At 50.2% G+C, this 27,949-nt stretch overlaps 2 protein-coding genes across 2 annotated transcripts; one reads left to right on the forward strand and one right to left on the reverse strand.

Moving 5' to 3' along the window:
- Positions 1 to 1,273: 1,273 nt before the first annotated feature.
- On the forward strand, positions 1,274 to 15,009 carry Casp9 (caspase 9). The gene is made up of 9 exons (XM_051171661.1): positions 1,274 to 1,405; positions 3,786 to 4,185; positions 8,150 to 8,184; positions 9,839 to 10,015; positions 10,403 to 10,492; positions 11,577 to 11,724; positions 12,638 to 12,817; positions 13,295 to 13,404; positions 14,492 to 15,009. The coding sequence occupies exons 1-9, from the start codon at positions 1,274 to 1,276 to the stop codon at positions 14,579 to 14,581; spliced, it is 1,362 nt and encodes a 453-aa protein (XP_051027618.1). The 3' UTR covers positions 14,582 to 15,009.
- A 956-nt stretch (positions 15,010 to 15,965) lies between these two features.
- On the reverse strand, positions 15,966 to 27,620 carry LOC127211440 (chymotrypsin-like elastase family member 2A). Its single transcript, XM_051171318.1, has 8 exons — positions 27,575 to 27,620; positions 27,148 to 27,242; positions 23,598 to 23,695; positions 23,109 to 23,237; positions 22,668 to 22,804; positions 20,449 to 20,594; positions 19,242 to 19,394; positions 15,966 to 16,065 (listed from the first exon to the last, which is right to left on the reverse strand). Exons 1-8 carry the CDS (start codon positions 27,612 to 27,614, stop codon positions 16,048 to 16,050), a joined length of 816 nt encoding a protein of 271 aa, XP_051027275.1. The 5' UTR covers positions 27,615 to 27,620; the 3' UTR covers positions 15,966 to 16,047.
- Positions 27,621 to 27,949: the final 329 nt, after the last annotated feature.

The following is a 27,949-nucleotide window of genomic DNA, read 5'->3' on the forward strand; positions in this document are numbered from 1 at the left end:
TGTAAGACGTGAAAAATGAGTGGTTACGAAACTGTGAGAGAGCCGAGGACTAGATGCCAGTGGGAGGTGCTGTGGAGGGCAGGTGAGGAGGGGGAGATGGAAGTCTGGTCTTAGTTCGATGAGGCACTAAGTACTGAGAAACATCAGGTGGAGAGAAGAGAGTAGAGGGCGAGGATGGGATCTGAGGTTTCATTAGCTGCAGCGGACTGGGTCTCGGGGGGGGGGGGACACCCCCAAAACCAACCAACCAAACAAACAAAAAAAGGAAGCCAAAGGGCCTGAAAGATGTGGGGTAGACCTGTAGACATGGTTTTATTTTCCCTTCCCTCCTGTGACCCTTAGAGAGTGTGCAGAAGTAGGGTCACTGTGAATTTTGGTAGAGCAACCGCCACACGAGGGAAAAAGGTACGATGGGCGCTAAGCCGAACCAGGAAGAGGGTGCAGGGTAGCAAGTAAGGCGACCACCGGGGAGGCCAGGAGGAGCTTCAGAGACGCGGGGCGGGACGGAAAGTCACGTGGTGGCCCAAGGGGCAGAGCAATGTTGGGTTGAATGCGTGTTAAAGGCGGGGCGAAGCCTGGTCTACAAAGTGAGTCCAGGATGACCAAGGCTACACAGAGAAACCCTGTCTCGAAAAACCAAAAAAAAAAAAAAAAAAAAAAAAAAAAAAAAAAAAAAAAAAAAGGCGGGGCGAGAGGGCAGGAGCTGGATTTGAGAGCTTGGCGAGGGGCGTGACGGAATAGCGCCTTAGGGAAACAGGGTGCGTGTGGGGCCTGAGTACCGGGCTAGGGAGGGACGGAGCAGCAAGATGGGGCGGGTCCTAGAGGCGGTGGGGAGAGAAAAGAGCAGGGGAGTGGGACAGGGGACGGGTTGAGGGACACGGCAAGGCCAAGGTGTTGGCCTAGGAGACGGGGAAGGGCCCGTCGTAGGGGAGGATCGTTATTATGTGGCGGGTGAAGTGAGATGACAGGCCGGGGCTTGAGTGCAGGGCCAGGGGGCGTGGCGGAGCAGGACATCTTAGGGCGTGGCGAAAGGCCGGGGCGGGGCCCGAGAATCGGGGGTGGAGGTTGAGGCGGGGTGGCGGTGGGGTTGGCAGTGACGTTAGGTGGGCGTGGGAGCTGTGAAGTGGATGGGGAGGCGGAGGCGAGTGGACCCGGTGACTGCTGACCTGAGTGGGATCCCTTGATTAGGCGATGTGGGGGCGTGGCGTGGGGGCGTGGTCGGGACCCGAGGGCCGGAAGCGGACAGAACCCGGGGTCCAGCAATCTTCCTGCCATGGAGGAGGCCGACCGACAGCTCCTGCGGCGAAACCGTCTGCGTCTGGTGGGCGAGCTGCAAGTCGCCGAGCTCTGGGACGCTCTGCTGAGTCGACAGCTCTTCACGCGCGACATGATCGAGGATATTCAGGTGGGCCCTGCCCCCATTGTGTACCCCGCTTTTCTCGCGGCGCGGGTAGGGACTGGGAGGCTTCGCCACCACCGAGTTTCTGGCCTCCTCTCCCGCCTTGCACCGTGGGCAACCCACGCCCTAGGAAACCATGGTGAGGGAACTCCATTTTCAAGACCTTCCAGAATCTAGCCTCTGAGACCTCCAGAAGAATAAACAGAATCCCAAGCACCTCTTTTTCGGAGTGTTTGCTTAAGTGACTCTGTAACCCGCACCCTCTTAGTACTTCCGTTTCTTTTGAGAAAGGAGGCGTGTATTTCTCCTTTTAGTATAAGGGTCCTAGAGTAAATACCTTGGGGCATCTTGGTGTCCAGTGCAGTTTAGCCTTGCACTGCCTCGTTGTGTCAGTCACCTACCCTCTTTGAACCTCAGTTTCCCGGGCTGTGAAGCGGAACAGTGGTCATCCTTTCTTAGGAAATAACGGATGTGAAGCGTTTCTGTGTTGGACACAGCACCAGGACCCAGCATACCCTGTCTGTTTTGGCTGGGACTTTATATATCAGGTGCATGCTTTATAAATGAGTTTGAAAAAGAAGGGATTTGAGGTAGGTAACAGAAGAATAAAATCAAACATTTAATTAAAAAAAAAAAACCACACTTTAGCATCTTTGTTCTAGTTGACCCCCACACCACAGATCTGAAAAGGGAACATTTCTTACTGAGAGGCTACGAGTGGCAGGCCCTGGGGGACTGCCTAGAAGGCTGTCTTCAGCGTCTGCATTATCATTCCAGGAACCTGGTCTGGTCCAGTGAAGGAGAAATAGAAGTAAGCAGTCTAGAGTCACGTGATCAGTAATAACAAAAGCATCTCAGGAGCACTTTCTGAGAGGCCCACAGTCATCTAGGGAAGTGGTTTAAAGGTAAAGTCCTAGCCTTCAGGGCACATTAAGAGGCCTCACAGCTGAACTGCCCAAGGGCACCAGCAACCTCTGTCTTGTTTCCTTCTCCAGCTAAGTGTGGTCAGAGCAGTGTTCCAGCCCAGTGTTGGCCTTGGCAAACTGTTTGAAAGGAGGCTGCTTCCAGGGGTTGTAGCACATAGCTGGACTTCCAGCGTTACAGAGGGAGAGGCAGGAGGATCCGGTGTTCAAGGCCATCCTTGGCTGTATACTGAGTTTGAGGCCAGCCTGGTTACATGAGACCCAGTCTTCAGAAACCAAGGGCAGGAGATCTGCCTCAGTGAGTAAGAGTGTTGGCTGTTGTTCTTTTTTTTTTTTTTTTTTTTTTTTTTCCGAGACAGGGTTTCTCTGTGTAGCCTTGGCTGTCCCTGACTCGCTTTGTAGACCAGGCTGGCCTTGAACTCACAGCGATCCACCTGCCTTTGCCTCCCGAGTGCTGGGATTAAAGGCGTGCACCACCACCGCCCCGCTTGGCTGTTGTTCTTGCAGAGGACTTGGTTTCAGTTTTCAATGTCCCACATGGCGGCTCACAACTGTCTGTGACTTCAGTTCCAGGGGATTTGACACCCTCTTCTGGCCTCCTTAGGCAGCCAGCACATAGTAGGCACACATATAACACACCCAGATACACACGTATGCATATGTACAAGTAAGTATTTAAAAGCAAAGCCAAAGCAAGAGACCAGATGTAGAATTCGCTTGGTAGAGTGCCTGTCCAGTATACACGAATCCCTGAGTCCAGTCCCCAGTGCTCCATAAACCAGGCCTGGTGACTCAGGAGGCAGCAGATCAGAAGTTCAAAGGTCATTCCCAGCTATGTAGGATGTTGAAGGTCAGTTTGGCTACTTGAGAACTTTTTCCTCCTTCAAATAAATATAAAAGCTTTCCTCCCATACAAAACAAAACCAGTTTCCCCCTGAAAAGGAGAAGGTGGAAACCTTGGGTTTGGTTTTGTTTTGGTTTTGTTTTTTGTTTTTCGAGACAGCTTTCTCTGTGTAGCCCTGGCTGCCCTGGATTCACTTTGTAGACCAGGCTGGCCTCGAACTCATAGCGATCCACTAGCCTCGGCTTCCCAAGTACTGGGATTAAAGGCGTGTGCTAGCATGCCCAGCTGGAAATCTTGATTTCTATATTCAATTCCCTTATGTTAATGTTAGTAACAAGTTTAGAAAATTTTAAGTACCTTGTGTAAACTACTAGCTACCATCTTGTTATTTTTATTAGGGCTAATTATCACTTAGCGCAGTACCGGACACACAGTAGGTGTCTCTAAAGTACTGCCTAGATAGATAGGCAAAGGCTGCAGAGCGATGTGCATTCTGTGCACTTCCGGGTTCGTTTTTGCCCACCTGCCCCAGGCTTATGCTCAGTGAAAAGTGGGAGATAGGGTGAGAGCCGAGGAAATGTCTCTGGATAATGAGTGTCTGGTTTTTCTATCCAAACAGCGGGCAGGCTGTGGGTCTCGGCGGGATCAGGCCAGGCAGCTGGTCACAGATCTTGAAACCCGAGGGAGGCAGGCCCTTCCTCTCTTCATCTCCTGCTTAGAGGACACAGGCCAAGGCGCCCTGGCTTCATTCTTGCGAACCAGTCGGCAAGCAACCGAGCAGGATCCAGAGGCTGTTAAACCCCAAGATCACCTGGTACCTGTGGTCCTGGGACCAATAGGACTCACACCAAAGGAGCAGAGCGTACTGAAGCTGGAGCCATCGCAGCCTGCCGTGGGAAACCTCTCCCCAGTGGTGCTGGGGCCTGAAGAGCTCTGGCCTGCTCGGCTCAGGCCAGAGGTTCTCAGACCAGAAACACCCAGGCCAGTGGACATCAGTGCTGGTGGAGCTCATAATGTCTGTGAGTATTGAATGCTTGGTGGGTAGGTGCCATCATGAGGCTATTGGGGTGTGCCTCTGGGTACAACTTGGGTTGAGATTTGGAATTTAATTCCAGTGTTTGTCTTCATGAATGCTCATAGGAGATGAATGGAAGATTCCAATCAGTCTATAGGAGATGTGATTTTGACAACACATATGAAAAGCAAGAGTCTGTTCTGGATGCTCCCTGCTTCTCTGAGTGTTTCCAGAAGAAGCTGTTGTTGCCCAGGCTTTGCCTTTGGGTTCTGGTGGGTGACTGAAATCACCCACGCCTGACAGGAGGAGTGGGGAAGCTGTTTGTCAGAGCTCTGCCCTGCACACATATGTGCTGCAGCACTCACCTTCCTACATCCCTGCAGCCCTGCAAAGCAGATGCTGTTAGATTCAGCCCTGTCAGCAAGGAATCAAAGCCCCAGCGAGGTGAAATGATTTGCCTACGATGACAAGGCGGTAGTCCATACTGAAATGTACACACCCCAGGTGTGCATATGTCTACAGGTTGTCACCATTCACACTGTCACAGGACATTCTAGTAGCCTAGGAGACCTTGTCGTTATTTAGTCAGTAGCCACTTCTGCAACTGAGGCAATTGCTGTTCTGGTTTCATCGACATGTGTCACTTTGGCTGGTCTTTGTACATCAGTGAAAAGAAAATCCTACTTTAGGGGCTGGAGAGATGGCTCAGCGGTTAAGAGCACTGGCTGCTCCTCCAGAGGTCATGAGTTCAATTCCCAGCAAACCGCATGATGGCTCCCAACCATCTGTAATGGAATCTAAATCCCTCTTCTGGTGTGCATGAAGACAGAGCACTCATATTCATAAACTAAATAAATCTTAAAAAGAAAACCAACCCTACCTTAGGAGCTCTGTTGAGTCTGGCATCTCTCAGATCTGCATTTCATTCATGGTGTTCTCCTCTTCGGACCACAGGTCTCTCTTGTCCATTGCTAGGTGGCTGTAGCCCCTGTTCTGAAGAACCTGAAGTTATTTATATGATCTCTCTCCCTCCTTCCTTCCCTCCTTCTCTCTCCCTCCCTCCTTCCTTTCCTCCTTCTTCCTCTCCCTCTCTCCCTCCCTCTCTCCTTCCATCCTTCCCCCCTCCCTCTCTCTCTGTGTGTGCCATGTTTGTGCAGATGCACATTGATGCACACGCATGTCAGTGCACATGCATGTTGGTGCCCGTGCATGTTGAAGTCAGTAGGTCAGAGGACAACCTTGGGTGTCATTCTTCAGGAGACATCCAACTTGCTTTTCTTTTACTTAAAAAGTATTCGTTTTGTGTGTGGTGTGTGTGTATGTGTGTGTGCTTGAGTGTTTTGTGTGTACTACATGAGTGCAGAAATGCACAGAAGTCAGAAGACAATGGCGGGTCCTCCTGGAACTAGATTTACAGGTGGCGGTTGTGACCCACCATATGGGTCCTGGGAACTATCACAGCAGTAATCTCTTTCAAACACTGAGCCTTCTCTTCTGCTTTCTCTCTTTGGTTTTTTGAGATAACGTCTCTCCCTGGTGGAACTCATTGATAGTCTAGGCTGGCTAGTGAGCCCCAGGGATCCATTGCCTGCCTGTCTGTGCCTTTGCAGTATGGGAGTTATGTGCCAACAGGCCTGGGCTTTCTAGGTGGGTCCTGGGGATGGAAATCAGGTCTTCATCTTGCATGACAAGCATTTAACATGCTTATGTTGATAAACACGTGGGTTTTTCTTTGAGAGTTTACCTTTATCCTATTGTTAAAATTATGTGTGGGTATATGCACATGAGTGCAGTGCCATTGTAGTCCAGAAGAGGGCATCAGAGTCCCTGCTGCTGGAGTTACAGACTTGTCAGGGCAGGCACGCAAGGCATGAGCCTGGAGTGGAAACTTGTGAAGAGGCCATGAAGGAATGCTTGCTTTCCGTGGTTTGCTCAGCCTGCTTTCTTACTCAGCTTGGGACCACCTGCCCAGGCATGGCACTGCTCACTGCTCACTGCTCACGGAAGCATTTCTCACTGAGAGGTCCTCGTTTTGACTCTAGCTTGTATCAAGCTGACATAAAACTAGCCCAGACCCTGTACTTTTGACACCCATTAAAGCAGAGAAGCCGCATTTTGCTGAGGCAGAAGGAAGAGGACTGATCCTGGATTTGTTCCTATGTGTAGTTCCCGAGTGGACAGGCAGCAGGCGATGCCGAGTGTGCCCACGGCTCCCCTCCCTCTGGGGACTGTCAGGTTGGGTCATTAGGAACAGCAGTCTGGGCTCGAAAATTGCTGTTCTTGTGTAAGTTTTATTTAGTTTGACTTTTACTGTGTGTGTGTGTGTGTGTGTGTGTGTGTGTGTGTGTGTGTGTGTGTGCACGTACACATATGGGTACACACAGGCACACACACGTATACTCATCATTGCACATGTGTGGAGGCAGAGGACAACCTCGGGCGTTGGTCCTCCCTTACACCTTGTTTGTCACAGAATCTCCTGTTTATCACTCCACAAGCCAGGTGAGCTGGCCTGTGAGCGTCTTAGGGTTCTCTTGCTTCTGCCCCCATCTCGATGTAGGAGTCCTGGGATCACAGGTGCATGCCACTGAGTCCTGTGGGATTCTGAGGCTCCAGATGCAGGTCCTCCCAATTGTGTGTCATGTGCTTTCCCCACAAGCCAACTCCTTAGCTCTTCACAAGGGATGTTTTTAAAATTTATTTTTTAAATAATTTATTCAGATTACATTCCAATTGTATCTTCCTGTTCCCCCACCCCCTTTTGCCCTATTCCCCTCCCCTAGACCTCTGACAGAAGGGGACCTCCTCCTCCACCATATGACCACAGCCTATCAGGTCTCATCCGGATAGCCTGCTTTCCCTTCTTCTGAGTGCTGTTAGGCCTCCACACCAAGGGGAAGTGGTCGAATTGGAGATACCAGAGTTCATGTCAGAGGCAGCCCCCGCTCTCCCCACAACCCTGGAGAAGGAGCTATCCATTGGCTAGATCTGAACCAGGGGTCTAGATTTACTGCATGCATTGACCTTGCAGTTTTTGCAGGCCCCCTGGGTCTAGATCTGCCAACCTTGATGATCTTCTTGTGGGCTCAGAAGGGACTTGATGTCCCGTCTTTGTGAGTATTTATTCCTAGTAGCAGCACAGTTCTAAGGATAGAAATGTATATGAATATGTTTATGTGCTGCATGCACTTCTGGTGCCCACAGAGGCCACATAGGTTGCCAGGTCCCCTCGAACTGGATGATTATGAACTGCAGTGCATTTGCTGGGAACCGAACCTGGATCCCCTGCAAGAACAGCCAGTGCTCTTCCCTGCTCAGCCATCATCTCTCTACCCCTCACCCCCACTTCCCTTACTCCCTTCTGCTGTGGAGTTTCCAATGAACAGAATCATATGGTCTGTGTTTCAGTGGCTGGCTTCTTTGCTTTTCCCATAGCCGTTTGCTGTCTGGTTTACCTGAGGCAGTGTGTATTGCTAGCTGGCTCTTTAGGATGGCCCCCTGGATGGTTGGATCATAGTTGGAGGCTTTTGTTTTGTTTTAAGATTTATTTATTATTATGTATACAGTGCTTTGTACATGCTCTTCCTGCGTGTACACCTGCAGGCTAGAAAAAGGGCATCAAATCACATTATAGATGGTTACGAGCCACCATGTGGTTTCTGGGAATTGAACTCAGGACCTCTGGAGGAGCAGTCAGTGCTCCTAACCTTTGAGGCCATCTCTCTAGCCTCAGTTGGAGGCTTTTGAATAAGACCTTGGTGAGCATTCTCAGCTAACACTTTTCAAGGGTGTAAGGGTGTGTTTGGCATTGTTGGCAACTTTTAGACACTTCTCTGTGGGGGCTGCGCCACTTGACTCTGTTCCAAAGTCCCTGCTTCTCTCTGTTGTTGGAGCTGTCTTCATAGCTCCTTGACTTTTCCCCCATTGAACCCCAACACCCACGTTTCTTCTTTCCTCTGTTTTCCCAGGTGCTCCAGAGACGATTAGGGGACATGCAGATATGGTGAGTCTCATGTGATTGGAGTTTGTCCCTCCCCCAAGCCCTTCCCTTTGGCCAAGCTAGGAGCCTGAAGGAGCTCTGCCTGGCTGGGGAGTACCGTTGCAGTCACCACTCTCCATGGCTCCTCACCCCAGCTGGAACACTCTGTCCCATCCTGCCCATCAGCCTCTGTGGTGTCCCCTCCAGGGCAAGTCACTCAGGCTGCTCCTCTCATGTATATACTCTGTGGCTCCCCTGTGCTGCCCTAGTGTTCCATGCTGGGGACAAGACCACTTGCCCTGCAGAGCCCTCTGCTGGGGACAGGAGTCAGGCAGAGAAGTTTTCAGATAAACAGGCCATGGAAGAGGAAGTTCAAGGGGCCTGAACCTGGGTGAAAGCTGCTGCCCCAGATCAGAGGGTGGGCCCTGGCCTGAGAATGCTGTGATAGCTCCTACCACATGACACTCGGTTGAGCCCTTAAGTCAGTACCACCAAGTGGTGTGATGTTTAAAATCCCTTTGGGTGAATGTGCCTGGGTTAGTTGGGATTTTTTGTTTGTTTGGTTTTTCGAGACAGACTTTCTCTGTATAACCTTGGCTGCTCTGGACTCTTTGTAGACCAGGCTGGCCTCAAACTCAGAGAGAGCTGCATGCTTATGTCTTCCAACTGCTGAGATTAAAGGTGTGAGCCACCACACCCAGCTAGGAATTATTATTTTATATATGTGGGTGTTCTAAGTACATGTATGTCTGTGCACCACATGTGTGCAATGCCCATAGAAGCCGCCAGAAGGAGGAACTGACTCCTGGAACTGGAGTTACAGACAGCTGTGAGCCACCGTGCAGCACTGGGGACTTGAACCTGAGTCCCCTACAAGAGCAGCCGGCACTCTTAACTGCTGCACCACCACTCCAGCCCCGCCCCCCCCCTTTTTTTTTTTTGCTTGTTTTGTTTTTTTGAGACAGGGTTTCTCTCTTATACAGAGCCCTGGCTGTCCTGGACTCTCTTTGTAGACCAGGCTGGCCTCGAACTCACAGAGATCCACCTGCCTCTGCCTCCTGAGTGCTGGGATTAAAGGCATGTGCCACCCATGCCCAGCTTTTTTTTTTTTTTTTTTTTTTAATTTTTGAGACAAGCGTTTAGTGTTTTTAGCCCAAGGTGCCCTAGAACTCAAAATGAAGCCTCAAGTTCACTCTGAACGTACGACATTCTTCCTCCTCAACTTCCCTGGTGTTGGGATGACATGGGTTTTTGTTTGTTTGTTTGTTTGTTTTTGTTTTGGGTTTTGTTGTGTTCCTTTGAGACAAGGTCTGTCTGTGTAGACCAGGTTTGAACACAGAGGTCTGCCTGCCTTTGCTTTTCACGTGCAGGGACTGGAGCTGTGTGCTAGGATCATGTGTGGAAGCCACCTAGCTGGGTTAGAAATTTTCATCCCTGAATACTAAAACGACATTCAGTTCTCTTTGGCGTGGGGCACACACTTGGCGCTTGTCTTGGTGCTCCTATGGGTTTCCTCACTGGAATGTTGGGTAGGGACCCCACTGCTCCCTCAGTGGGAAAGAAGACCCCATGTCCTGTGTAGGCTGAGATCTGGGCATCTCAGCCCTTCCTAAGGGCTACACTGACACCCCTCTTCCCTGCCCTCCATGTCATTGGAAACCCGTCATTCATTGCACAGGCATACATCCTGGATTCGGACCCCTGTGGCCACTGCCTCATTATCAACAATGTGAACTTCTGCCCTTCCTCGGGGCTCAACATGCGCACTGGCTCCAATGTGGACTGTGAGAAGCTTCACCGCCGCTTCCGCTGGCTGCACTTCATGGTGGAGGTGAAGCATGACCTGACTGCCAAGGTACAGTCGCTGTCCCACAAGAGACTCCCCAGACAAGCCTCTGTGCCCCTAGGACTATGGAGGTGACACGGGTAACTGGTTATGGAGTCAAGAATCAGACTTTGAGAGAGGGTCTGAGGACTGGGTTTCTCAGTGCCTACCAGCTGACCTCTTATGTCTCGGTTTCTCTGTTTAGAAGCAAGAGTAATTGTTCTCATAGAGTTATTGTAGGGATTAAATGGCAGGGACCAAGCATGGCACCTTAGCCTCCAAATGGTGCCAGTGTGCTGATTGTGTCCATCACAGCTTTGGCACTGGGAGCAGGGTGCTGTGTCACGGCCTTTGGCTGGATCCTGCAGATCAGACCTCCACTGATGCCCCTGCCTTAACTGTAGCCTTCCCTTGTAGAAAATGGTTGCAGCTTTGGTGGAGATGGCGCACCGGGACCACTATGCCCTGGACTGCTTTGTGGTGGTTATTCTTTCTCATGGCTGCCAGGTAGGAGCCCTCTCTCCTTTCCCAATCCTTGACAAGCTCCTTGACAAGGTAGTCCGATCCCTTCTGTGACCATGGCATCCTTAGCTTTGGGGAGAAAGAGGCGAGGACTGTCTCTCTCTGGCTGTGTCTTTATGGCCCTGTGGTCCTCTAAAGAGTTGCATCGTGGATAGGAGGTGGATGGGAAGCCCTGCCCAGCCTGGGAAATGAAGTAATAAGACCTGTCCAAATGCAGCAGTCCTGGTTCTCCACCTTTGATGTGTTCCTTGGGGTGTGGTACAGGCCCTTTACTATTGGATGGGACACAGGACATAGGGATCCATCTGGTGCTTGGCCACTAATGTACTAATTCATTGTGGCTAGGCCCTACCACTCTTCAGGTCGCAGATCTTTTTTTTTTTTTTTTTGGTTTTTCGAGACAGGGTTCCTCTGTGTAACCTTGACTGTCCTGGACTCCCTTTTAGACCAGGCTGGCCTTGAACTCAGAGCGACCCACCTGCCTCTGCCTCCCAAGTGCTGGGATTAAAGGCACGTGCCACCACTGCCCGGCAGATCCTTTATCTTTTAAATTGAGGAGTTGGGGCGAGTGAGACGGCTCAACAGATAAAGGTGCTTGTTGCAAGCCTGGCCGCCTGGAACCTCCATGGTGTAGAGAGAGAACTGACTCCCACAAGCTGTTCTCTGACCCCCACATGCATGTGGGCACCCATATGCACATGCACACAACAACAACAAGAAGACAAATGCTGCACTGTGTTTAGCTGCTGTGGAGGGCCTGGGGCGCCTGAAGGCTGACTTTGGAGGTCTAGGTCTGGCAATCAGCATTTTGTACAAGTCTAGGGGTCATGCTGACGCTGGCGTATGGACACACCTGTCTAGGTACAGCTGGCCTGCACTCTGGGGCTCCTTGGCTCCGATAGTCAAATGAGTCTAGGCCCCTTGGAATAGATGCTGACCAGCCTATCTCAGTCAACCCAGTGTCCCTGCCTTGGGCCTTCTAAACATGGATCTCCATACACAAAGCCTTGGGACCGGCCTCTGGATTTCTATCCAGAATCTTTTGTAATCAAGGTACCTTGTCTTCCAGGCCAGCCATCTCCAGTTCCCGGGTGCTGTCTATGGCACAGATGGATGCTCTGTGCCCATTGAGAAAATTGTGAACATTTTCAATGGGACCAGCTGCCCTAGCCTGGGAGGAAAGCCAAAGTTGTTCTTTATCCAGGCCTGTGGTGGCGGTAAGTGACACTCAAGCCTCCTTGCAAGCACAGCTGGCAGAGAAGGAACCACTGCCTGCTTCCTTCCCCACCTAGCCCCTCAGTGTCTCCACACACATCGCTGGTGTAGAGCAGGACTCCCACCTCACCACCACAGGCCTAGCAGCAGCTGAGGAGTTTGGTGCAGTGATGACTTCAGCCCCAGAGTTTGAATAAAAAGAAAGCAGGGCAGGAAGGTGCAGAGACAGCTCCATCTGTAAAGTGCTTGCTATGAAAAAATGTGAGGCTCTGGAGTCTGAGCCAGGCACAACGGGGGCTGACCCATAATCCCTTTGCTGGGGAGGTGGGGACAGGCTTGCTGGCCTGCTAGTCCAGTGCCACACTGGTGAGCTGGGTCAGTGTCTCTAAAATGCATGTGCACAGATGTGCACTCTCATACACATGCTAACATTAACACACACATACTCACACACTTTCTCTCTCTCACACACATACACACACTGTGTGTCTCTCTCACACACACTCTCTCACACATAAGCACATACACTCACACACACACACACACACACACACACACACACAGTAAAGGAGAGTAAAAAACCTGTTCGTTTTCCTTGGCACCATTCCCCTGGCCTCTGCCATCTAGTTAAGTCCCAGGGAAAGTGCACTGAGTACATCCTGGCACTTGGGAAGCAGAGGCAGATGATCTCTTTTGAGTCCAAGGTCAGCCTGTCTCCATAGTGAGTTCCAGGACAGCCAGGGCTACACTGTGAGACCCTGTCTCAAAACAAAACAACTGCACCCCACCATATCCAGCTTCGGTTTACTTCCGGTATTGGCCGAGCTCACAAGTGAAGCCTCCAGTGAGGCCTGTCCCTTTTCTGAAATACTGTGTGCTTTAGTGATATTAGGTGTCTGTTTTTGCGTCCTGCAGAGCAGAAAGACCATGGCTTTGAGGTGGCCCACACATCTTCACAAGGCAGAGCCTTTGACAGTGACTCTGAACCAGACGCTGTCCCATACCAGGAAGGCTCAAGGACCTTTGACCAGCTGGATGCCGTGTCAAGTTTACCCACCCCCAGTGACATCCTTGTATCCTATTCCACTTTCCCAGGTGAGCTCGTCTGTGCATCCACCCGTAACCCAGAGGTACCTATGCCCTAAGGTCTTGTTTCTGCCAGGCACAGTCTGTAGGGTCCTCAGCAAGTCATTTCACTTCTCCTAGGGCCCCCTCAGGGTGAAGCAGGCAAGGCTCGCAGGCAGATTAGCGTGCAGACTAAGAGCAGTAATCCTGGTTGGGGTTGTCTTGGAGAGTAAACAGGGGAGGGGGCTGGCACTTCCTCAGCACAGTGCCTGGCACACGGTGGGAAGGGAGCGGTAAGATGCATCCTCCAACCCTCTGGAGACCCCTCAACTTCTCAAAACATTGGTTTTCATGCTGAGAAAGCCAGTCAGGTGGTGTTGAAGTGATGAGTAGCGGGGAGCCACGGGTGGGGCCGCCCTTGCCACGTGTCTAGCTGCCACCTGCACATTCCACCAAGGAGTGCGCCACTGTGCTCTGTGGCGGCGTTCAGCGTTCCTCCTCCTGCAGGCTTTGTCTCCTGGAGAGACAAGAAGAGTGGCTCCTGGTACATCGAGACCCTGGATGGCGTCCTGGAGCAGTGGGCTGGCTCTGAAGACCTGCAGTCCCTCCTTCTCAGGGTAAGCCCTTCTTCCTGAGGGCAGAGAGCCCCAGAGTGCAGGGCAGCAGGCCCTAGCCAGATGCAAAGGCTGATGCAAAATGCCACCTTCCCCTGCCTACTTAGAGGCAGACACCTAGTTCCCAACTGAGACTAATCTTAAGTGCCAGGTGGGATAGCTCAGTGGAGAAAATATGGTCCCCTGAAGCTTGGCTGTGTGCTTCTCCCTGAACCTCTGTGTAATCCCCAACATGCTCTCTTTTTAGATAGGGTCTCAGGTTGGCCTAGAACCTGCTATGTAGTAGGCAATGACTTTGAACTTTCGATCCTCCTGCCTCTACTTCCCAAGTGTTGAAATTACAGGTGTTGGTCACCACACCCAGTTTATGCAGCACTGGGGGCCAACTGAGCTACATCGGCTGCCCCACGCATTGTGATTCTGTCTAGTGTGTCCCCTTCCTGGAGGCCTCAGTGAGAATGAAAAGTGGGGGAGCATGGTAGTGCCTTGCTCCACTCTACCTCACAGGACACTTGCTCCCCATGAGGGGCTTTCCACTGCTCTGCTTGGGTGCATGCCCCGGGACTGTAAGAGTCACTTCTGATCCTGAGCTGGGGGTCCTATAGAGCAGGAGACAGCCAGGGCCAAGCAGGACACATAGGTCTCTGGGTCATCTTCCCCATTTTCCTTGCCCCCAACCTTTCAGTCTGATTGGAATTGTAAGTTTTTGTATTAGAAGATTTGACCAGGTGGTGGTGGTGCACTCCTTTAATCTCAGCACTTGGGAGGCAGAGGCAGAAGGATCTCCAAGTCCAAGGACAGCCTACTCTACAGAGTGAGTTCCAGGACAGCCAGGGCTACACAGAGAAACCCTGTGTCAAAAAACCAAAAGCCAAAACAAAACAAAACAAAACCACCAAGAAACAACCCTTGAGTTTTCCTTCCTTTTACAGTAGCTGAGGTGTTTCTTTTATAACCCACCTCAGGAAGTTGTAGGTGGAGTCACCTTCAGATGGTCCCTTCAGCGGCCCCCTCCTTAGGGTCCCCTCTTAGCCCTCGCCTCAGTCAAGGACACTGAGCTCACAGATTCCCCTGTGGTTCTGTTTTGCAGGTCTCCAATGCTGTTTCAGAGAAAGGCATTTATAAGCAGATCCCTGGATGTTTTAACTTTCTCCGGAAAAAACTGTTTTTTAAAACTTAACGAGGTTTGGGGCTGCTCACTGCCTCATTCTTCTCCTCAAAACCTTCATGGCCTGGAGGTGGCTGAGGCCAGAACCGACCTGCAAAGCAAGGTGTTTATAACTGAGGCAGGCTGCACTCCCTGTTGGTGGCAAACAGGCGGCTCTGGTGGGAGACATGCTGTGGCTGCCCCCTGGCCTTTTCATCTGTGGTTAGGGACTGTGACCTGTGACCTCCAGGTCCTCTCTAGGGCTTCTCCCACTGCACTGCTGATGTGGGGTTGCATAATCCTGTTATAGGACTGTCCTGTGTGTTGTGGTGTTTTGAGCCATCTCTGGTCTCTACCTGCCAGCTGCCAGGAGCACCCCTCCCAAGTTCTGCCAACCAGAAATGTCTTCAGACATAGTCACATGTGTCCTGGGGGACATAACGGCCTCACTGGAGGACAGTGGTCAATGTCTGTTGACATACCAGCATCTCTCCTTCCTAGACCCACAGTCCAGCTGGCCCATTATGACTACCTGGATCTTTGTGTCTTATTGAGGTTTCCAGAAAGGTTCATTTTTCCTTTAGCACATTACTCTTAAAAAATAAATCATAGGCAAGAGGAGTGTTGTCCCTACTCCCACCCCATTTTTTCCCCCGATTCTTCCCTCCAAAGGAGACTTGCTTTTTTCTGATCATTTCTCCCTGTCTTCTAAGATCCCTGCCTCAGCCCAGAGGCTGACTGTGGTGGAAGCCAGGAGTCCCCACAATTCACGTTTTACCCCACTGGAGACACGGGACGGAGCTCGTCTGTCCTGAGTCTCCCCGTGTCTTCCTGGCCACGTGAAACTGGTCTCCAGAAGGCAGTGCTGGCAATAGTGAGGGACTGGACCTCCCTGGAGAAGGTGCTGTCTCCAGTTCTTTAAAGCTTTCCCGACTTATACTTATTTTTCTTTTTTTCTGATTCCATCTGGTCTTTGCTTTGTGAACATCCCCTTGAGCTTAGATGGTAGGGGTGCCAAGCCTTGTTTATCTATATTTGAGCTGGGTTCTGACTTTGTAGCCCAGACTGACCTCAAAATCCCCATCCTGCTGCCTCCTGAGCACTGGGATCACAGCACGTACCACCTCCTGAGCACTGGGATCACAGCATGTGCCACCTCCCCAGGTTCCTTCACAGACTTCATTCTCAGGACCCTGAGGTTAGGGTGTCTGCTTAATAAAACAACAGACTCATACCAGGATGTGATTTACATAGTCACTTGATTTTTTTTATTTTTTATTTTTTTGTTTTTCAAGACAAGGTTTCTCTGTGTAGCCTTGGCTATCCTGGAACTCACGTTGTAGACCAGGCTGGCTGCGAACTCACAGAGATCCACCTGCCTCTGCCTCCCAAGTGCTGGGATTACAGGAGTGTGCCACCATGCCCGGCCCATATAATTACTTCATTACTGTTTTCCTTCTGCGACATCTCTGAGGTGACAGTCCTGGAGACATCTTTGGTTAGTTCCTTGCAATCACCTGCAGGACACACAGCAGACAGTGAAGAGGTTAACCTGATGGCTGAGCACTTAGTTCAGTGACACTCAGGAAAAAAGAGTCCTGCTTGGGCTTCAGCCAGGAGGCCACCAATCTCTAATGATGACATGCCAAATGTACAGATGAGGGTGGCTTTTGATGTAACTTGTTTCTTTGTTTTTTCTGAGAAAGGGTCTCACTTTGTAGCTGTGTCTGTCCTGGAATTCATTATGTAGACCAGACTGGCCCCGAACTCAAAGAGATCTGCCTGTCTTTGCCTTCTGAGTGCTGGGATTAAAGGCCACTATGCCAGGCTAATTTCTTAAAATTACTATTTGAGACAATAACAGTATATTGGGGATTTGGGCTGTCATTTTATTTTCAAGACCAGTTAGCAGGATCAAGTACTTTTTGGGGTGTGGGTTTTTGGTGCTGGGTTCACTACACCTGCTCCTACGTAATAGCCCTTGGAGACTGGGATTTCTCATAGCCCAGGATGCTCTCAAAGTTACTATGTAGCCAAGGATGACCTTGAATCCCTGACCCTCCCACCTCCACCTGTGCTGGGAGTCCCTGTGAATTTTAACATACAGTCTCTATAACCCAGCGGAGCTGCTGGGTTCTGTAGCACAAGCCTGAGCTCAAAGTCCGAGGATCTGGCTCCCAGGCTGCTCATATGTAGCCCAGGCTGACCTTAACACAACCCTCCTGCCTCTGGTTTCCAAATACTGGGCATTACATGCACCGCCATGCCTGGCAATGGAGGATTTTTGTTTGTTTGTTTTGTGTTTCTGTGTTTCTGTCTTACGTGCATACAAGGCCCAGAAGAGCACGAAGATTAATATTCACAGTGATTACCTCTGTAGAGTGGGAACAAAAGTTAGAGCGAGGGGATCTTCATGGCTTACGCGATATACACTCCTATGTTCCTTTTATAAGCAGTTATTTTTAATAAAGAAATGTATTCCCTTCTGAACAGAGCAATAAAGCTGTGATTGCTGAAGGCTCTCCCATGTCGGCATTGCCAGTTTTTAATGGACATTTGCTGAAAGGATGAAATGCCTCGGGCTTCTCCATCCCCTTGGGGTTGCCTTTTGTTGGCAGCTTGCTAGCCTTGGCTCATCACCTCCAGCTGTCTAGACAGGTGCTCCCAGGCACCCTCAGGGTTGCAGCTGCTTGTGACTCAAAGGCTGCATGCATGTGCACACTGTGGCCTTGGACCCCCCATAGCTCCTCTACAGCTGCTGGGGCAGCCTTCTCCGGGGACAGCTGGCTACTCAGTTACTCAGCTCTCTACCCCATTCTGCTGCACTGGCTGCTGGGTTCTGCTTAGGTAACCTGCAAGCTGGGCTTTCCCCTTTTGGTCTTCCTGACTCTCACCCCCTCCCATCTGCCTGGCTGTGTCTGCCTGTGGCTGGGAATAGCAGGTGCTGGGACAAGTCATGCTTTGGGTCCCAAAGGTACTGCCAGGCTCAGCTGCATAGTAGCTAATGCAACAGCTGGGACCACAAAAGAGGATCCTAGGATGTGGCTGAGACAAAGCCCAGAAGCATCATCCCATCTAATCATGGAGGCTCCTTTGAAATGCTCTAAGCTGGTTTTAGATTTCTCTCAGTCAAAATTTAGTCATGGCTCCCCTCCCCAATTCACAATCATAACAAATGAAAAGGGGGAAAAAAAAAAAAGAACCGTTCTAAGACTTAACTTCCCTCTTAATTTTCCTTTTTTTGTCTAACTTACTTTTAAAAAGAAGCATTTATTGTATGTGTGTGTGCACGTGCGCGTACCACAGCAGGTGTAGAAGTTGGAGAGGACATTGGTGGGAGTCTGTTTGCTCCTACTATGTGGGTCCCAGGGATTGAACGTGGGTCATCAGTCACGCTTGGCACTAAGCGCCTTTATCCCCCTTGGTTTTTTTTCCAAGCCCTAACAAACTTGCTGGGATGCTCTGAGGCTGAGTCCAGTTGTGGGCTGCACAGAACCAGCAGACCGCCAAATGACTGGCAAGCTGGCAGGTGTGCGTGGGCAAACTTGGAAGCAGCCTCGGGCCAGCTTTGACAGCCCTCTCCCTCAGGCACTTGCTTATAGCTGCCAGTTCACATTTGGTTTTCTAACCATCTAATTCAATTTAAGGTTCCCTGCAAATTGAACTGGAGACAATGAGATGATGCCAGCTTCCCTTCTTTGTGGGCTCTGTTGCAAGTGCCACCGTCCTTGCTGTTCCTGGCTGTACCTGCTGAAGAGTCTGGCTCAGTTCAAGTCCCATTTTACAGAAAAGCAAACCAAGGGGGCGGCCACACAGGAGTGGATTAAAGTACACCCTTGTGGGCAGAGTCCTTTCCCCTTCTAGCTCCATGTCACCTCCGTCCTCACCCAGGGCCCCTTGATTGTGCCAATGTCCTGCTATTCTGGCAGCTTCTCTGACTGCTGCCTGTGACCTCAGCTGTTCTGGCTGGCCAGCATGGTCTTCCTATGTATGTCTGTCCAGCACTGGGACTGCCAGCACTGGCTACCATGCTTGGCTTTTTATGTGGGTCCTGGGGATTGAACTCAGGTCCCTGTACTTGTTAGGCCTGCACTGTACTATCTAACATTCCTCCTATTATTCTTTTGTTTGTTTTCTTTCTTTCTTTTTTTTTTTTCAGACTGGGTTTCTCTCTGTAGCTCTGGCTATCCTGGAACTCATTCTGTAGACCAGGCTGGCCTTAAACTCACAGAGCTCCACCTGCCTCTGCCCCCCCAAGTACTGGGATTAAAGGCATGCACCACCATTGCCTTCCCATTATTCCTTAATAATTTGTGGTTATTATAGTAAAAAAGGAAACCGAGTTTCCAGGAGAGGTTGCTCTGGAGACACACAGGCACAGGAAGATGAACTTAGGCCCATTTGCCTGGGAGTGGCCCAGCATTAGTTCTTTGTCCTGGGGCAGATGGGGACAACTGGCCATGTTATGGGGGCTGGGGGAGCACTCTTCAGGGTGACTTAAGTGCTAAAAAATGATTAAGTGGTAGGGTTCTCAACCTGGGTGTGGGCTTTGTAAGTAAATATGATCGCTGACAGCATTGGAGGGTGGGGGGTCTGGGACTATATAAGAAGAAATGAGATATACTTGCTGACCATGGGAACCCCTGCAGGCCTTATGGCAGACAGTGGGCCCAGAGATGGCAGTGGTTCTTACCGTGTTGATCCAGTTGATGTAGTTGGAGACCCTGGTGAAGACAGATGGCTTGCGGGGATAGTTGCAGCCCAGAGTAGAGCCGAAGCTCACGATGCCGTGCACTTGCCATTTGCCGTTAGATGCCTTGCAATTCAGTGGTCCGCCAGAGTCCCCCTGAGGAAGCCAGAGTTGGGCATGAAAGGAGGAAGAGGGTGCCCAATGGGGCCGGTTCCTAGCATATTCATATTGTTCTATGAGGTCACTGTCCTCTGAAACCAGCCCTGTGGTCACAGAGCCTCACAGTGGGGATCTCCTGCCTCTGCCTCAGAAACGCTGGCATCCAGCACAGACGTGGATCATCATGCTGGCTTTGCTCACTTCTTTTTTTTTTTTTCTTCCAGGCTGAGCTAGAACATGCAACAGTCCCCCCTGCCTCACCCTTTCTAGTGTTGGGATGATAAGTATGTGCCCCAAGTTGCAGTATGCACTTTCTATGCCTCTTGTCACCCTCGCAGAAGCCTGTGAGGCCAGCATGAGTTTCTCAGGCTCACTGGAGATGGCATCTGAGTGTTCTGGGGCTGAGGCTTGCCTGAGGGAGACTGTGGAGTTGGGGGAAGGTGCCTATGTAATTAAGTCACTGATTGCATCTGAAGGTGTGGGGACCCCCGTCCCCCTCCGTTCTTCTCTGCAGAATCTGCCTATAGCAAGTCCTTTGGTTCCTTATACCATCTTTAAAAAAATTTCTGGGGGCTGGAGAGATGGCTCAGCGGTAAGAGCACTGACTGCTCTTCCAGAGGTCCTGAGTTCAATTCCGAGCAACCACATGATGGCTCACAACCATCTATAATGTGATCTGATGCATACTGTATACATAATAAATCTTTAAAAAAAAAAAAAAGATTTCTGTAGCAGCTACCCAAGGGGCCACCTTGGGCCATTATAGTGGGATGGCAGTAATGAGAGACCTGGATGAGATCTCAGAAAAGACTAAAGACTTCCCAGCACTTAGGCAGAGGGCACACTACAGAGCAATGGAGCTTATAACGTCTTTTCTGGGGACGATAAGAGCAAAGGTCAGGTTCTGAAATGTTCCAGAACAGTTTCCAAGGCTCCTCTTCCTGCCCAGGAAGGAAAGAGAAGATGGATCCTAGGACACCCCCACCGGTGCTTCTGCCACACATCCCCGCTGTGTTGTCCTAGCCTGGGACCCCTGGTTGTGGATACTCACATTGCAGCTGGAGGTGACACCATCACCGCCAGCGCACACCATGCTGGTCTTCACGGAGCTTCCCCACCAGCTAGAACTGGAGCAGATGGCATGGTCCACAACGAGCAGGCGGCCCTGCTGCAGGATGTCAGGACTGGCTCCGTTGGCTGGATGAGACCAGAGAGAAGGTGTGAGCGGGCAAAGAAGCTCCCAAGTCAAGAGGAAGCAATGGGACTGCCGGTTAAGTGTGTGCCGCGAAACCGTGAGGACCTGAGTTCAGATCCCCAGTGCTGGTGGAAAGAGCCAAGAGTGGTCATGGCTGTGGGGGTGTGGACAGAGATAGGAGGAAATCTGGAGCTTGTTAGCCATGCATACAAAATGGGGTGTGTGTGTGTTGGGGGGGGGCGGTGGAGAAGAGTCACTGCTGAGTTTCTGTCTACCCCTTTCTGGTCCACTTTACTTTCTCGCACCCACAGCGTTGCAGTGGAGGCATGGGCCATGTTAGTTTGCATTGTGTCCTCAGTTGATTGGTTGGTGTTCGGGCTGTTGGGAATTGGTTCAGGGTGAGCACCTGACTCAACCTAAATCCGATGAGCTCCTTCCTCTGGGATTTTGATGTGGGCAGTGGCTGCCATTTTCTTTTGCACGAGAGGGAAAGACGCTCTGAAGGAGAGCTTCTGGGTTCAGACAGGCTTCAAATGCCTTGTTCTAGAATGTTCCTGACACCTGGCTGTGTGTCTACTCCAGAATTAGAATTCCTCTTTTTTGCTTGGCTAGTTCCACGGGTTTCTTTTACTTTACTACAGCTGGGAGCCTTCTGGGGGAAAAATTCTGTGGTGAAGATAGTTTTCCTCATGGCCTCATTGACATTATAAACGACACTGCCACGGTTGGCCAGGCTAAAGGTCATTTTCACTCTGTGTGTGTCCAGAGGAATATCTGATACGTAATCCTGAAAGGGATCAGGACCCATGACCCACAGGTTGAGATCCAGTGCCAGCTACCTTGACTTGTGAGCCAGGAGCTATCAGTAGTTTAGGGCTCACCCAAATGGGTGAGGCTGGGTGGCTATTGAACCCCAGAGATTTCCCTGTTTCTACTTCCCCGAAGCTGAGATTATAAATTTACACAACTGCCCCTGGCTTCTTTACGTGGGTTCTGAGGATGTGTATCCCACACTTGCAAGGCAAGTGCTCTATCAACTGAGCTATTATATTGCCCACCCCTCGCTATCAATCTTTAATTGCAGTTTATGAGGCTCTCCAAGCAGGCCGGTCCTCACAGGAATATTTATTCCTGTTTGACAGATGGGACACAGGATTTAAGAATCTTGCTCAAGACTGCTCTAATTAGCACACAATTGACATTTGGTTAACCCTTTCCAGGGGGCAAAGCATTTCATACACAATTTGATCTTCATCGCAGACTGTCCACTTTACAAATGAAGCAATAGTATTTAAGTGGCTTTACGAAGAGCCCATCGCGAGCAATGTGTGTGTATCATGACGCCTGAGCTACCTCCCTACTTTTCCCTCCCACTTTCCTCGCTTGGCAGACCCGCCTCATTCCTCTCTAGGGAAAAGGAAAATGGCCGCCACTGCAAACAGCTCTTTGTCAGGGAGGCGTCTTCTCTATTCCCAATTCCTATTGGTTTAGCTTGAGTCAGGTGCTCATCCCTGAACCAATTACCAGTGATCAGAACGCTAACCAATCAAATGGGAGGACACAGTATCGCCAAACCCGGCGCAGTTTTAGACAGTGAGAAGAGGAGCTCACCAGGGCCCTGGAGACTTTGCGGAGCTCCAGAAGCCTGAGGTCACCGAATACATGCTATTCTGAGCTCTGGCCTTGTGTCATACAAAGGACACAGTGTGGTCTGTACAGCTCTCACTTCACCATAGTGACAGGGACAACCTATGCATCATTGCTACCAGTCGTAGGGACTCCATGGCCTGACTTCTCCTGCCTGCTCTGCACCTTGTCACCTATATATAGCTGCAACCCCCTCCCCCTCCCGCTGCTGTTCTCTGCCTCATTTTACAGAAGAGGAAGCCACCAGAGAGCCTCAGGAGTGGGCCTAAATCACACAGCTAATAAAGCTAAGATTTGAACCCAGGCCTGCTGACCAGTCTCCACTAGCCCGCTTCTCTAAGGCAGCCAAACCCCATAGGGCCAGAGGTGACGTCACTTCCCTTCCCTGCCAGGCTCTCCCTGGGGTTCCTCTGTTTGCTTTCACTTACTCTGCAGCCTGCCCCAGCCTGTGACATAGCAGGGGAAGTTGTTGGGGAGAATGGTGCCAGCGGGTGGGAGGCAAGCGGTCTGGATCTTGCTGCTCAGGGACACTGGGCTGGTCAGTTTGAGCAAGGCAATGTCATTCCTGGCTCAGGAAAAAAAGATAGGGCTGAGTTGAGTACTCCTTCCTGCCCTTTTCCAACCTTTGCCATTTTTCCGTGTATAATCCCAGGCCAACCTGTAACAGGATCTCTCACAGTCTTCGCTTCTCCCTCTGTCTGATAACTCCACCATTCCCACCTCAGACCCCAGCAACTATGAGGGTGGCTCCATCTCTAGGAGGGGAGAATGCCTTCCCTTCCCTTACAGAAGGGGTGGGTTGACCCCTCTTGATGTGACTGCCAACCCTCCCTCCCCGACCCCCTTGCACCAGACTGGGCAGAACATACCCATTGGCGATCTTTTGGGGGTTCCATCCCTCATGGACCACAAGCTTGGAGACCTGAACAGCCACTGAGCCGGATTCCTGGGTGGAGAGGCTGTGTCGGCCCAGCACCACACGATAGGTCTTGGAGTTGCTGTGAGGGGCAGAGGGACAAGTCACTGACCCCCTTTTTTCCCAATCTCTGTGAGCAAAGACACCCCTAATGCAGAATGCTCTCAAGGAAACAATCCCCTGTACAAAGCCATCACAGTTTTTCCCAAGAAGGCAGGCACTGGGCTTCTCCCTCCTCCTCATTCTCCTGGCACGAGGCGTTCAGTGTATGCCATGTATGAAGGATGCTCAACAGCACAGGAAGTCTTGTGCCTCTGCCTCAGGCAGGCACATGCTGACACTCCCTGGGCTCCTCTCCAACACGTGGATCAGACCTCTAGGGCTGAGAGTCATTCGATGATAGGGCGAACAGCTGGGTGAGCCGGGAAAGGTGCTCAGTTACCTGATGCAATGGGCAGCTGTCAGAACCCAGTTGTTGGCCACCAGGGAGCCTCCGCATGTGTGGTACCACTTTCCGTAGGAAAGGTACTGCAGCGAGACCTGGAGGTGGGGGTGAAGGTGGGGAGCACAGGCGCATAAGTGGGAGGAACTGGTTTCTGAGTTCTCCAGTGGCAGAGGCAAGCTAGGTGGGCAGGGCACTGGACTCAGTACTTAAGGGCACATCTCCAGACTTCAACCATCGAGATAAAAGCATTTTTCTCCCCGCCAGACAGGGTCTACTGGTATATAGGTAAGGATGACCTAGAACCTCTGATCTTCCTGTCTTCACCTCCTGAGTGCTGGGGCTACAGATATGTGCCGCCAAACCCAGTTAAGGTAAAAGCATCTTAATGCTTTATAGAAAAAGAAATGAACACAAAAGCTGGCTGTGGTTGTACATTGTCTGTAATCACAGTGCTTGGAAGGCAGAGGCAGAGAGATCAAAGCCAGTCCTGGCTACATAGCAAGTTCAAGGATAGCCTGGCTTACATGAAACCTTGTCTCAAAGCAATAGCAAAAACTAACACAAACCCATAATAAACAAAATATTAAAAATTTCACTAAGTTCGGCATGATGGTGTTGACTGTTTTGTGACAGGATCTCGCCATGTAGGCCTGTAAGATCTAGACTCAGAAAACCATACCCAACATCAAATACGTTCTATATAGGCAACATTTTTTTTTTCCGAGACAGGGTTTCTCTGTGTAGCCCGAACCCTGAAAATGTTTAACGTGGACACAGCAAGGGATGGTGAGAGAGCTCAGTGAGTGACCCTGACAACTTGAATTCAGTCCCCAGGGCCAGGTGCACCCACACAGAAGGAGAGGACCGACTCCTGTAAGTGGTCCTCCGTCATCCACTTGAGTGTTGTGGCATAGACAAATCCCTATCCTGCAGATAAATGTTATAAGATAAACAAAACAAAGGAAGATACGCAAAAGGGTGCTGCTCTGATCTAAAATACACACAAACCTCCCAAGAGATAGAAACTTTTCCCCGCCATGGGCAGAAAAGCCAGGACTGAAACATATATTTTGATTTTGAAGGGTAACCAGGCAAGTCTATTGAGGAGTAAGGAAATAGCTACCTACAACACGGAGGAGACTTGAAAACCAGTTGTCTTTTAAGTGCTCCTTTTTTCTTTTCTTTCTTTCTTTCTTTTTTTCTTTTTTGAGATGGGTTTTTGTAATCCAAGCTGGTCTCAAATTCTTTATATAATGAAAGATGACCCTGAACTCCTGATCCTCCTGCCTTCACCTCCCCAGTGCTAGGATTGCATTGATGCACCACCATGTCCAAAATATTATGTGGTGCTATGGATCAAGCCCAGGGATTCTCACAAATACCAACTGAGCAACGTACTCAACCCCTGAATCAAATTTAAATTTTGAGTCTTCCTCAACTCAAGGGGGTGGCTTTGGGCTGCTATACCACCATTTAGAGTCACAGTCCCTTTATCAGAAAACCGGGGACCACTTAACCAATGCTCTCTGCATCCCTAATAATTCTGATAGAACAGCGCTCTGAACTTTAAATATTGTAACAGTTACCATGTGACACACATCTATCAGAGCTGGGCACAAAGTTGGGCACAGTGGCATACGACTTTAATCTCAGCACTTGAGAGGCAGAGGCAGGCAGATCACTCTTAGTTTGAGGCCAGCGTGTACTACAGAGTGGGTCTGAGACAGCCAAGGCTACACAGAGAGACCCTGTCTAGAACCCTCCCAAGCAAAACAAAACAAAACAAAAAACAAGACAGAGCTGAGCACATGAGTAATTTTCCATCATTCCTGTGACCCAACAGGGCACAATTTATTATCTAACATGCCCATTTTGCATGTGAGTAAACAAAGGCAGCTGTGTGCAGCAATGCCAGTGGGACTGTTAACTATTTCCAGTGTGACCTATGGAAAGAGCTTAACTATTCCACAGCAATAGTCAGTACTTAGGCTGGGAATGATGGATCTTAATTTCCAGCACTCAGGTGGGTCTCTGAGTTTGAGGCCAGCTTGGTCTACATTATGAGTTCCAAAATAGCCAGAGCTGCATAATGAGATCCCAGCTAAATCAATCAGTCAATCAGTCAATCGACCAATCAAACTTTCTGGGTTTTATTTATGTGAATGAATGTTTGCTTTCCTGTATGTATGTGCACCATGTGCTTTGTGTAGTGCCTGTGGGGGCCAGAAAAGGGTGCTGGATCCTCTGGAACTGGAGTTCTAGGCTGTTGTAAGCTGCTTTGTGGGTGCTGGGAACAGAAATCGGGTCCTCTGAAAGGGCAGCAAGTGCTCTTAACTGCTGAGATTTCTCTCCAGCCCCCCCTCCCCCCCAGGAAAGCTATTTTAAAGCATACATACTTCAGACGTTTAAAAAACATTGTAATTCTGGGCAGTGGTGGCACACGCCTTTAATCCCAGCACTCGGGGAGGCAGAGGCAGGTGGATCTCTGTGGGTTCCAGGCCAGCTGGGTCTACAAAGCTAGTGCAGGACAGTCAAGACTACACAGAGAAACCTTGTCTCAAATATAGAACATATTTGGTGTTGGGTATGGTTTTCTGAGTCTAGATCTTACAGGCCTACATGGTAAGATCCTGTCACAAAAAAAATCAACAGTAACAACAACTCTTTTCTACAGGCAACTCTGCAACTGCCAAAGGCGAATTATGCCAAGTAAGAGAGGTCTTTTTGTTTGTTTAATTTTTAGTTTTGGTTTTTTGAGACAGGGTTTCTTTGTGTAGTCCTGGTTGTCCTGGAACTTGATCTGTACACCAGGTTAGCCTTAAACCCAGAGATTTTCCTGCCTCTGCCTCCCAAGGGCTGGGATTAAAGGCACCACTGGTGAGAGATTTTCTCTGAAATATCAATTGTAAAGGCCACACATGTCCTGTGAAAGATCTAGCAATTTGTTCCTATGCCAAATTTCAGTTTTGATATGGCTGTGATAATATCAATGTAAGGAAACAGTTAATTTCATTGGTAACAGGGTAATTAAGAATTAATTCATGAGGGCTGGAGAGATGGCTCAGTGGTTAAGAGCTCTGCCTATTCTTCCAGAGGTCGTGGGTTCAATCCCCAGCAACCACATGGTGGCTCGCAACCATCTATTTATACTGGGATCTGATGCCCTCTTCCAGCACACAGGTGTACATGCAGATACAGTACTCATATGCGTAGAATAAAAATAGATACATTTTAAAATATTAATTCGGATAAACAGCCCTGACTTGTCCCTTTAAGCAAAGAACATTTGCATAGGAGAGGTAACTGACTCGCACAGTAACCGAATGTGCCAGCAAGTGTCTAACTTCAGATCAACAGGCTTTGCCAATGTGTCTAAGAGTAGTCCCCCGCCCCCAGTCTCCTGGAGAAGTTACCTTTCCCTCAGTTCCAGAACTGACCAAGGTTGAAGGAATGCATTGTATGAACGAAGTTGCCCACGATGCCCTCTGTGTTCCCACCAGACCCCATCTTTGCCTCCACATTAGACCCACCAGGGTGGTCAACTTACCTGCCAGGGCCAGCTGTTGGGGGTGGCCTCTTGACCCCCAACTACTCTGCTCACATCGTGCTGGACCTCATAAGTGGGGTACCCGCAGCTGAGAGCTATGAAAAGAAGAGCACAGCGTTGCTTGGGAGTGCCATCTGTGGACGTACCCGAATCCCAACAGGAAACCCTTGCTTTGGGATGATTTGAGGGGTCCGTGAGTCCTAGCCTCCAACCCACGTCCTGGCTCATCTTTGAATTTGTTAGGTAACGGAGGCTGGCCTTAAAGTTGGGATGCTCTTGTCTCAGCCTCCCGAGGGCTGGGATTATAGGAGTGGGTCATCATCAAGCCCTGATCTAAGCTTCCTGTTAATGAGGGCCTGGAGAGCGGACAGCTGCTCTAGGAACGGGTGAGAGTGTCCAGTCCCCAGCTTCGCCAGACAGAGGTTACCTCCAGCCACCAGTGCCAAGAGCAGCAGTGTCCTGATCATGGTGTGTCCGTGGATGTCTGTAGGTCTGGCCCTGGCTGAGCTTTGTTTTTATGAGTGGGCTTATCGGCCAGTGACACAGAAGGAGTGTGCAAGGTGTAGATTTTCCCAAAGCCCAGTGGAATAAAAGGCTGGAGTCCAGATAGTTTTTTTCCATTTCTTTCCACCTGTCGCTGTGGACGTACATTGAGAAACATACCAAAGATAGGGACTGAAGCCTGGCTTCTGCTGGGTATGCCAGCACACACCTGGAATCCCAGCTCTGGGGAGGTGGAGGCAGGGTGATTAGGAGGTCATCCATGGCTACCTAGAATGCTTGGGGCCAGCCTGGCCTACAC

Source organism: Acomys russatus, chromosome 29 (genome assembly GCF_903995435.1).
Source record: "Acomys russatus chromosome 29, mAcoRus1.1, whole genome shotgun sequence".
In the NCBI taxonomy this organism is placed as follows: domain Eukaryota; kingdom Metazoa; phylum Chordata; class Mammalia; order Rodentia; family Muridae; genus Acomys; species Acomys russatus.